At 41.9% G+C, this 12,242-nt stretch overlaps 1 protein-coding gene across 1 annotated transcript in view; it reads right to left on the reverse strand.

The window, feature by feature from the left end:
- The window catches only part of CFAP53 (cilia and flagella associated protein 53), a 67,618-nt gene that overhangs the window by 9,020 nt on the left and 46,356 nt on the right, over positions 1 to 12,242 (reverse strand). The window contains exons 6-7 of the mRNA XM_027118527.1: positions 3,142 to 3,358; positions 1,217 to 1,319 (exon numbers count right to left, since the gene is read on the reverse strand). Of these exons, the coding sequence (XP_026974328.1) occupies positions 1,217 to 1,319; positions 3,142 to 3,358 (320 nt within the window). The remainder of the gene's footprint in view (positions 1 to 1,216; positions 1,320 to 3,141; positions 3,359 to 12,242) is intronic.

Raw genomic sequence — 12,242 nt, forward strand, 5'->3', positions numbered from 1 at the left:
GAGGGGGAAGGGTAAGCTGGGATGAAGTGAGAGAGTGGCATGGACATATATACACTACGAAATGTAAAACAGGTAGTGGGAAGCAGCCGCATAGCACAGGGAGATCAGCTAGGTGCTCTGTGAGCACCTAGAGGGGTGGGATACGGAGGGTGGGGGGGAGACGCAAGAGGGAGGGGACATGGGGATATATGTATACGTAGAGCGGATTCACTTTATGATATAGCAGAAAGTAACACACCATTGGAAAGCAATTATACTCCAATAAAGATGTTAAAATAAGAAAAAAATAAAAGTTGGGCAGGGAAGAGAGTTGTTATTCATTAAATTCCCTTCACATCTCCAACAACAGACTTTTCAAAAGTGAGAAGGAAGGACCTCCAGAGCAGAACAAGTAGAGGAAGTCAGTAGGGTCGGCCAGATATTGTTGGTAGTGCCCCCCAAGTAACAATAGGCTCAGGTATATAAACCATACTCTTCCTATAAAGAAGAGAGCTTATTTCTATGCACCAAATATGGGTGAGCCGGGGAACAGGCCCTAGGTACAGGGAGGGTGACCAGCAATTAGAGGAGCCAGGTCCTCTTTCTCCACCACACTGGTCACCTGAATTGGGTGTCATAGTCATCAGTGGGAAGGGACTGCTATGATCTGTGAAAGGCTGCAAGGAGGCATCAGCCAATTTTCTCTACCTGAGCCTGATTATGGTGATCAGAGGGACACTTGCCCGAGGAGGGAAATGGTACATCTCAAAGCACCCAGAGCACTTCAGTTTTCCAGCTCAGCGAGGCTACAAAAAATCTTCCTGGGACATTTGCATGGAATCATAACCCCATAGGCCATTTCTGTTAATCTAACTAATTAGGTCATGCTGTATTTCCGGGTTTATTTCATGGGGGAAAAAACTTATTTCATTATGATTTAGGGTTGGTGCCTACTTTATAAAAAATGTTTCTAATTTGTTTTATTTTTTAAGATGTTTATCTAGTTTAATACCTAATGTGTATAATCAGAATTACACAATGTACAGAATTTAATTTTACCAAAATGGTTGTTGCTTATTTTTATATGAAATTTTATAAACTGAATTGAGCTTTTAGGACAAACGTAAGACTGATGTAAAATAACATCAATAATACATGAATTATGGCACATTGTCTTCTATGCTAAAAATCTCCTATTTTTGGTTAGTTAGTAATAATAAAGAAAACAAAATCATACCTTGTAAAATCCTCCCTCTCTTCACGGTTAAGCTCTTTAAGACCTTCATTTATGCATTCCTGTTCCATAGCACGTTCTTCCTGTTCTTTTGCTTTTCGTTGCACTAAGAAAGACAAAAGTAATTTTTGCTGAATGACTTTTTTTTTTTTTTGCGGTACGCGGGCCTCTCACTGCTGTGGCCTCTCGCGTTGCGGAGCACAGGCTCCGGACGCCCAGGCTTAGCGGGCCACGGGCCACGGCTCACGGGACCAGCCACTCCGCGGCATGTGGGATCTTCCCAGACCGGGGCATGAACCCCCCTCCCCTGCATTGGCAGGCGGACTCTCAACCACTGCGCCACCAGGGAAGCCCGCTGAATGACTTTTTCAGAAAAGACTTGCTGACATCTTTCGGGGCATCAATGCCATATTGTCTTTAGAAAGGCAGAGCTTAGAATCACTGGGCTGGATCTTAGCTTAATAAGGTAGAAGTAGTCATCTCCTTTAAGGAAAGAATAGGGTTTAGATTCATAAGTGCTGCAATCTACAGAGATTTTCTCTTAATCATTTGTCATTGAAATCTACGATCAGCCTTTTTCATACCAGATTACCACTGTTTGAACACTTCTCACCTTTCTCTTCTTGAGGACAAACAGTTCTATTGCCATTTATATTAATAGGGGACTTTATTTATTACAAAATAAGTATTGGAAAAACAGTATGTAAGTCTCTTATAAATTAAATAAGGAAAACTTAAACAACCCAGTAGGTAAAAAAATGACAGAACAGAGTTCACAAAAGAATAAATAAAACCAGGCAATATACATCTAAAATGTACATATCTTTGGTCCCAAATCCATTTACAGGAATTTATCTTAATCATATATGAGCCAAAAAACCTATGTACAGAGACAGTAACCTCCAATGCTAACACAGGAGGAAAAAGATTCAAAACAAGCTGAAGGGCCATTAGCTGTGTTTAGGTAAAATAAATTATGGTCCATTTTTATAATGGATTTCTAGGCAGCATTACAAATCTTACAACTGAAGAAAAATAACCTGGAAAAATGTTAATGATAAGTGGGAAATGCAGGCTGTAAAAAAATATATACAACAAGATCCTAATTGGTGAGGGGAAATGACATATATAATAAAAAATACTTGAAGGAAATACAGGAAGTTGTGAACAGTAGCTATTCCTGGGTGGTGCATTATGGTTGATTTTATTTCCTTGTTTATAAATGGTTCCAAATACTTAAATTTTCCATGTTTTCTCAATATATTCTAAAATATTTATCATGGGACAATACAGAAATCATTTTATCATAGAAGCTTCTTCTCATTTCTTAAAACTCCATCTAATACTGGCTTAACAATTTTCAACTGCCATTATAATTCCTGGAGTGGAGAATTAACCAGTGGAACCAAGATGAGCTTTCTCTTGCAAAGACAGCTAGTGTGAAGTCCATAGTACCCTACTAGTAAATGTTTACATCTGGGTATAGAAATCCTCTCAACAAATATTTCCTTCTGTGACCAAGCACTGAAGCTGAGGGAATTCAGTGGTATGCTAAGAGATGTGAACAAGCAATGGTGAGAACCCCAGAAAGAAGATTTATTATGAATAGAGGAACACAGAGGGCCTCTCAAGGAATGAGATATTTGAGCTGGCCTTGAAGGATGTCCAGGATTTCTCAAGATCAAAAGTATCATAGGGAGAGAAAACTACACAAGCAAAGGCATGCAAGTATGGATGTATGGAGACAACTGCAGAAAGATATTCAAATATTCAATTAGGTAAGGTCCCTGCAAAGCAGCGATCTTGCCTTAATCCTTTTTACATTCTTCATAGTATTTCACACATAATACTTATTTAATAAATATTTTGGTTGCTACTTAAATTGAATTAAGGCCCAAATATAATATAATTATAATTAATTTCCTTACACTTTTCTTGAACTTGCAGTTTTCTTGTACACATGACCTCGTTCAAAAGTTGTTTTCTTGCCTCCTTTTTAAGTCTCAGCTCCTTGTCCTTCTCAGCAATCTTCTTTTCCTTCTCTTTCTCAAACATTCTGTCCAGTTCTTTCTCCTGAGCTTTTTCTTCCTCACGCCGCTGTGCCAAGTACTGATGATATATCTTCTGTTCTCTTATCATATCTTCCTACATAACATAAAAATTACCTCATGTTGTTAAAACTTTTAGGTGCAATAATGATATAGAGGATAAGTTTTAAAATAATCTTTTAGAGCTACAATTCCAATATTTCAGAATTACATACTGAAACATTTACAGATATTGTAAAATATTATTTCTAGGGTTTACTTAAAAATGTTCGGGGTGGGGCTTCCCTGGTGGCGCAGTGGTTAAGAATCCGCCTGCCAATGCAGGGGACATGGGTTCGATCCCTGGTCCGGGAAGATCCCATATGCCGCGGAGCAACTAAGCCCATGCGCCACAGATATGGAGCCTGTGCTCTAGAGCCCGCAAGCCACAACTACTGAGCCCACATGCCACAACTACTGAAGCCCACGCGCCTCGAGCCTGTGCTCTGCAACAAGAGAAGCCACTGCAATGAGAAACTCGCACGCCACAACAAAGAGTAGCCCCCGCTTGCTGCAACTAGAGAAAGTCCACGTGCAGCAACGAAGACCCAATGTAGCCAAAAATAAATAAATAAATTTATTAAAAAAAAAATTCGGGTGACAGTGGAAAATGGGTGGGAGGGACAGATGAAACAAGAATAGCTATTGGTTGATGGTTGTTGAAGTTAGGAAATTGATGCATGGGGGTTCATTGTACTATTCTTTGCAACTGTTTGAAATGTTTTATAACACATTTTTGAACAGTTCAAATAGTAATTCAAATACTTTCTCAAAGAAGTTCCCAAATAATTTTCAATTATACAACTTTATTTTAATTTAGGTAGATGAAATATCAACCTGATAAAATAAGTCGCTACTATTATTACAGCACTGTCTTTGACTAGAAGATGAGTTAGTTGATAATTTACAACAGCAAATGTCAATCTTAGTTACACTTTGAAATCACCTGGGGAGCTTTAAAAAGTGCTAAGTCTCACCCCTCGAGATTCCTATCTAATGGATAGCTTTTAAGTTCCCCAGGTGATTTGACTGTGCAGCTAAGGCTGTGAACTAGGCTTTATAACACAGGTAATTTCAGTTGCCTTCTGTCTTTCATGGTATTATATTTGTGCTGTTCGATCCAATCTGTGATCTCTTTTGAGAATATCACAGATTTGAGGTAGAACTAGCAAGATCTGACGGTGTAGCTGCACCCTCAGAATGGCTTGTATACATAGTTTCATACTTTGGGGAATAATTTAACAAAAGAAGTGCAAACCTTATACTCTGAAAACTAAGAAGCATTACTGAAAAAAATTAAAGAAGACCTAAATAAATGGAAAGATATCCGATGTTCATGGATCAGAAGACAATATTGTTAAAATGGCAATTATCCCCAAATTGGTCTATAAATTCAAAATAATCCCTATCAAAATCCCAGTTGGTTTCTTTGCAGAAATTGACAAGCTGATCCTAAATTCAAATGGAAATTCAAGGGAGCTGGAATAGCCAAAACAATTTGAAAATGAAGAACAAAGTTGGAAAATTCACATTTCCTGATTTCAAACTTACTACAAATCTATAGTGATCAAGACATGATATTGGCCTAGGAATGGATATATAGATTAATGGAATAGAACCGAGAGTCCAAAATAAACCCTCACATTTACTGTCAATTGATTTTTGACATAGTGCCAAGACAATTCAATAGAGGAAAAATAGTCTCTTCAACAAATGGTGCTGGGACAACTGGATATCCACATGCAAAAGAATGAAGTTAGGCCTCTACCTCATACCATATACAAAAGTTAACTCAAAATGGATCAAAGGCAGGTACTTCTCTGGCAGTCCAGTGGTTAAGACTTCACCTTCCCATGCAGGGGGTGTGGGTTCAATCCCTGGTCAGGGAGCTAAGATCCCACATGCCTCGCGGCCAAAAAACCAAAACATAAAACAGAAATAATATTGTAACAAATTCAATAAAGACTTTAAAAATGCTCCACATCAAAAAAATCTTTAAAAAAAATGGATCAAAGGCCTAAATGTAAGAGCTAAAACTATAAAACTTTAAGAAGAAAACAGGACATCTTCATGACCTTGGGGTAATAAGAGTGTTTTAGATATGACACCAAAAAGCACAAGCAACAACAGAAAATATAGATAAATTTTACTTCATCAAAATTTAAAACTCTTGTACTTCAAGGGACTCCATCAAGAGTGAAAAGGCAACCCACAGAATGAGAAAAATATTTACAGATCACTTATGTGATAAGGGATTTGTGTCTAGAACATAAAAAGAGCTCCTACAACTCAATAATAAAAAGACAAGCCAGTTAAAAACTGGGCAAATAACTTGAATATACTTCTTAAGACTTCAGTAGCCTTTAGATAGATTACTCCAAGGAAGATATATAAATGGCCAATATGCACAGAAAAAGAGGCTCAACGTTATTACTCATTAGGGAAATGCAAATGAAAACCACAGTGACATACTACTTTAGACAAACTAGGATGGTTAAAATAAAAAAGACAGACAATAACAAATGTTAACAAGCATGTGGAAAAATCAGAACCCTCCTAAGTATGTGAGAATGTAGAACAGTGAAGCCACTTTGAAAAACAATTTGGTGATCACTCACAAGCTTAAACATAGAGTCAGTAATTCTACTCCTAGGTATATGCCCAAGAGAAACAAAAATATATGTCCAAACAAAAATTCACATATGAATGTTCACATTAGCATTATTCATAATAGCAAAAAAGTAGAAACAACTCAAATGCCCATCAACTGACAAATGTATGAACAAAATGTGGTATATCCATACACTGACATACTATTCAGCCGTATAAAGGCATAAACTACTCATACAGGTTACAACATGGATAAGCCTTGAAAACATTATGCTGAGTGAAAGAAGCCAGTCAGAAGATCCCATAATATATGATTTCATTCATATGAAAGTCCAGAATAGGGAATCAATAGAGACAGACTATTAGTAGTTGCTTAGGATTGGGGGTGGAGGGAGGGGAAGAGGGAAAGTGGGATAATAAAAATGTTCTAAAATCAACTGTGGTGATGGTTGCACTAAAATCCATTGAAATGTACACTTTAAATGGGTGAATTGTATGTTTTATGAATGATACCTTAATGGAGCTGTTAAGAAATTAATAAAAAAATCCAATTGAGAAGAAAAAGCTCAATAGCAAAAATAGTAAGAAAGAAAGAAAGAGAAAGAAAGAAAGAGAAAAATCAAATAAGCAATCCAATCAGAAAATGGGCAAAAGATATCAGAAGACATTTGGTTGAAGAGGATATACAGATGGCAAATAAGCACATTAAAAGTTGGTCAGGGCTTCCCTGGTGGCGCAGTGGTTGAGAGTCCGCCTGCCGATGCAGGGGACACGGGTTCGTGCCCCGGTCCAGGAAGATCCCACATGCCGCGGAGCGGCTGGGCCCGTGAGCCATGGCCGCTGAGCCTGCGCGTCTGGAGCCTGTGCTCTGCAACGGGAGAGGCCACAACAGTGAGAGGCCCGCGTACCGCAAAAAAAAAAAAAAAAAAAAAAAGTTGGTCAACATCATTAGCTATTATGGAAATGCAAATTGAAAACACAATGAGATTGGCTGGAGGCTCAGTGTGGACTGCTCTGAGTTAAAAACTCTAAGGGGACCCAATCATCCAGGGGGACCCCACACTTTTGTGAGTTTTACCTCCTGTAAACTCACAAAACCTTACCTCAGGTTCTACAGTAAATATCAGAGAAAAATCCCCTCATGCTTATGGCAAGGGGAGGGGAAAATGAACCATTCTGAAATACACCAGAGCATTCTATTCTTCTTAATAAGGTTTGGCCTCAGGAGAAAGTATTTAACCAGAGCCTAACCTGCTGGGGTTTTATCAGAGCCTCACTGACCTGGGGGAAGGGAAATACCCAACTCTGGGCAACCTCTAGCCTTCCATGTGGGAAAAGGGAAACACCATAATTCAGGCTTCCAATGACCAGGGAGAGTCCAAACCCAAAGGCACTAGCCCTAAAGGTATAGAAAGAGAATCCCTTGCCCTGTTTACTTGGATTTTTAACGCTTGGCACTGAGATCACCCTTCTACTGCGGTTATTACCACAAAGGTTCAAAGCCAATGGAAAACACTAGATGAGGCCTGACTCCCTCTCTGTAAGACTGGTATGGGTCAATGGATCTATCACTTCTTTGAACAGAGCAACCCAGATGACCTAGATTTCACCTCCAATCCTGAAGAGGCCCTAATTGGCCCCAAATCCAGATAATTCTTCTTACAGGGAGTCCCCCCCAAATTACAAGGCCATGTTCCTCCACTTTGTGAGGGGTTCAACCTGGCAGAGGCTCGGCACGGCCACTGAGGCCTCACTGTTAAAATGGAAATAGCACCTTCAGAAAAGGGCTAAATCTGATATCAAGGGTCTTTCCAAATTACAGGAAAGTGGTTTCCCCATGCCCAGCCCCTTGCTCACTGACATTGAGGTGCAACTAGTGGCACCCTCATGCCAGCCCATCTAGTAGTTTGGGGAGGCCCTTCCTTGCAAACAAAATCTGACATGGAAAGGGAGTTGGTATTCTTCACCATTGGCAGCACCACCATTGTACACATAGGCCATGGCACATCCCTAGTATAGGACAGCTTTCTTGACTCGGTCCAACTGGCAGAGTTAGAGGCAGTGTACCTTGATCTATGACAGATCATAAAAATGAGATTTCTAAGGGCACATATTTTTCCCTCACTCCTGGGAGGTAGCCAATGGATTCACAGTCTAGTCTGGACAATGGCAAAAGGATAATTTCATGATTCAGGGAAAGCCCATCTGGGGTGCCTCCATTTGGAAAGAAATAGCCAACTCACACATGCCGATTAGGGTCACTCGTCTCTGCACACACACACACACACACACACACACACACACAGCAAACACCAGAAGCATATAGTAACATTACAGACTCATCTGAATTACATGTATGAGCCCCCTCCTGGAGTACCAAAAGCGACCCTGGACACAACTATTCCTCAGTGCCATACCCACTAGCAGAGTGGGCCCATATTATATCAGGCCATAGGGGAGTGACAGCACTTACTGATTGGGCATACAGGTGTATGCCCTTTACTCCAGCTCTAGCCAAAGTGGTGGTAGATAATTGCTTCCTTTGCTCCGGAACAAAACTCTGGAAAGATGTTTGGTGGGGACACATGCCCCAAGCGACAGACTCTACTTCAGATGGCATACGGAGTTTATCAGGCTGCTGTTGCCCTCCATGAAATCTAATAGGTATGCAAACACCATCATCCATACCTTCACTGGATGTCTGCTGGCTGCTTCCCATTATGTGACCTCCTTCTTAATCAAGTATGTGCTCATCCCCTTTGCCCCACCAAGAGTAGATTCAGATCAAGGTACCCATTTCACCTCCCAAGTTGTTCCGTCATGGGCTCTAGAATACGGAATCTTGTGGAATTCTACTTAGCTTACCAGCCTCAAGCAGCTGGACTTACAGAAAGACACAATGGCCTACACATAGATATACTCCTCAAGCTCTTATACACTGTGTTGTCCCCCAAATGGACAGAAATTTGGCCCCAGGCTCTAATACTACTTAATTCCCAGCTTCATGTCTCTAAACACCACCACACGTACTACCAGTCTCCTCCAAAGACTCCCCTGTTAGTACTAAAAGGGAACCTCCAATCCTTTGACATTAGAGAGGATGCCACTCACATCCACTCACCAGGTGAATACTCCCCTTACCATTCTGATTATTCCATTGTCTCTCTGTCTTCCACATGCTGGCAACCCAGTCAAGGGCAGATTGTGCAATATGATCCTCTTATAATTGAAAGCCTGAGAGGACAAATCCCTACCAAATTCCTTAGAATCATGATTATACAGATTTTATTGACCCAGAAGATGACTCAGTATCAGTCACGAATCTAGGGCCACCAGCTACGACTCATTATTTGGGTTATAAAGGCTGGTTAATTAAAACAAATTCATCACAAATTTTGCTGGAGATTGAAATTATAGCTCCAGGACCCACTAGCTGAACTGTGTGGATCTCAGAGAGAGGAAAAGTGGCCCTCAACCTAGTGGTTGTCAACCACATTAGGAAATGAAATCCAAAAAGGATCCTGGGATCTAGCAGCCTCTATCAGCAGATGTGGGCTGGGTCCCTACCTAACCTTAGATGAAGAGGTAAATGAGTTCATGCTCCAAAGCAACTATACCCCACCTTTGGTCAGTATCCAGATTGCTGGCCCCAAAGGAGGCCTCTGCAAGTCAGTCAAATGTAAATGATCTTAGATGTGCCTATTACTCTTACTGTGTACAGCATGGATAATAGGATTACCAGTAGACCCCTCAGGCCTAACCATGTCTCAGGAGATACGCTGGAACAAAACCAGCCAGGGGCGCAACTGGATAGCAGAGCACCAGGTGCTGGCAGGCCCTGTTAGAAGAGTTTCTGCCAGTTTGCCAGCAGGCATGGATTCTGACCCAGAGTTCACCTCCCTCTATATTAAATGGTGCCAGTAGAAGCGATGCTTAAGTGAGTCACTCCCTTTTATACCATGCCTCAAATTATATCCCAGGCAGAATGGCCATCTCAATGTAACCAAATCAGACTCTTCTGGCTGGCAAGTTCATGCTCTAATGTATAGTTTTAATGGGGTGATCTCTGGATTACAAAGCTGCCATCCACAAAATGTCCCTAGGAGTAGCCTATCATTGTGCCCAGAATCTATACACATTGTGGTTAGAGTCCCCACAAAGCTTGGTCATGGACACCAAGTGTTCCTTTGCAAGGTATGCCCCTGATGACCCCGTGGAGTTCACTGAATCTGCTCAACTAGTAGTAGAGCGCATACTTGTAGTTTCGTCCTGAGTCAGGCCTCTAGCATTTATACTCAGAACTTAACACCAACCAGCCATTCCTACCCTTCATGACTCTCCACCTGGGAAGAGGCTAGTGTAAGGCTAGTGCAAGCTAGCCTCTGCCACCCCGAAGCACACTAGCTCCGCAGAGAACATAGCCCCAGACCAAGGGCTCACTGCTGGACATAACTGCACCTCAGGTGACAACACAACAACCCAATAGAACAAAGAGGGAGACAACGTGCCCCAACCTCATTGGACGTTGGGACTTTTGTCTCCCAGATCCCCTCCACACCAGGGGGTGATGACTGTGGTGACTGTTAACCTCAAGGCTGCTGAAACCAAGCAGGACCCTATGGGACCTTCCCGGTCACAGAGCTCTCTGTGTCCCCTGCTTCTTTTTTGTAGGAAAAGCTTTGGTTTCCTCGTCCTCTTTAGTTTTAAAGACCAGGCTCAATAAGTTAATAATTAGAGAATCGGGGTAATGCAGAAACAAAGAAAAAGCAGTCAAGCAAGAAAAGTAATAGTAACTTAAACAATAAGTCAGCCATAAAACAGAGTCAGAGGACTGTGGTTCCTCCCTGAGGGATCCAGATAGCAATCTGATACACACTCTTGAATTGTTTTTATAGACACCAGTACCCCACCAGATCCTGACCCCGACTATAGGAGAGACCCCCAACTGTGGGGAGCCAGAAGACTGATGATTTAGGTTCCCGAAACATTATCCTGTTGCCTCACCACCCACCAGTCAGAAAACTGTGTACGAGCTGATCATGTTACCCATGACCCTCTCCCTCACTTTGTCTTTAAAAACTCATCCTTGAAAGCCATCAGGGAATTTAGGTCTTTTGAGCATGAGCCACCTGTTATCCTTGATTGGTGCCCTACAAATAAACACTGTACTTTCCTTCACCACAATCCCGTGTCAGTAGATTGGCTTTGCTGCACGTGTTGGGCGAGCCGACCCAAGTGCAGTTCGGTGACAGTGACTGTTAACCTCAAGGCCAAGATGCAAAAACGCCTCCAGTGGATCAACCCAGAAGACTCTACAGAGTACTACTTTCCTGAAATAGCTAACTGCTTGCCTCACGACCCTTGCCTCTATAAAAACCCTTGAAAATCTGTAAGTCCCCTGCTGACTGCCTGGCAGCATTAGACATCATTTCACCTTTATGGCAAGCCAAACAATGTATTCTAAACTATATGAGCCACAATGAGGCACCTCTAGCCTGACTGACCTGCCTAGACCCCATGGTCAGGGAATTCTCTGTGCTGTGTTCCCTGCTCAGTGTACTAGATTACAGCTTTTGCTTTCTACCTGATGTATCCACAACAGGCCTACTCCCCTCATTATTCCCAGCACCACCACCACTGCCAGCACATCCTCCATACCCAAAAAGCTACCTCCACACCTCTCTACATCTCATCCACAACTCCTTCCTGCTGCATGCCACGACCCTGCCCCACACCACAACCCTAGATCCTACATGACAAATATATTCATACAAACCTGCAAGGTGGCAGCTCAGGACTTGCAAGTAAAAAGATGTTGGGTCTGTGAGCACTCAGGGCGAGATGTACAGCCCCATGTCCCTACGTATCCTATAGCTCTTCCTGGTTATCAGACCCTTGTACTAATTCCCTCCAAAACACCTCGAGCCTCATTTAGGCTGGACCAAACCCTAATCTAGACCCTACACATGGCACCCTGTGGGTAGGCATCACAGTAACTGCAGTACTTTCTGAGGGCTACCAACTATACTCAGACACAAAGGCTGGACCTCACCGTGTATACTCATCACCTCTTAATGATGAAAACACCTCATTCATAGTCTGTTGTGGATCTGACTCAAGGGGCTGGAGCAGGTCTACTTGACTCTGCCCAGTCTGCAAGCTATCCATGGAGATGATCCCTATTATTGTAACACTGTTACAGGCCAACCTCCAGATGTCAAGAGATACAGGTCATGCTTAATATCACTAAAGTATTTCAACAAATTCCCACATTCCGAGGTCCCTGATTTGTTCTCATGGCTCTCGACATCCACCTGAGGGCAATGGTTAAG

The sequence above is a fragment of the Aethalodelphis obliquidens genome, unplaced genomic scaffold (genome assembly GCF_003676395.1).
Source record: "Aethalodelphis obliquidens isolate GAN/ISIS:26980383/991018 unplaced genomic scaffold, ASM367639v1 scaffold19, whole genome shotgun sequence".
Classification (NCBI taxonomy): Eukaryota; Metazoa; Chordata; class Mammalia; order Artiodactyla; family Delphinidae; genus Aethalodelphis; species Aethalodelphis obliquidens.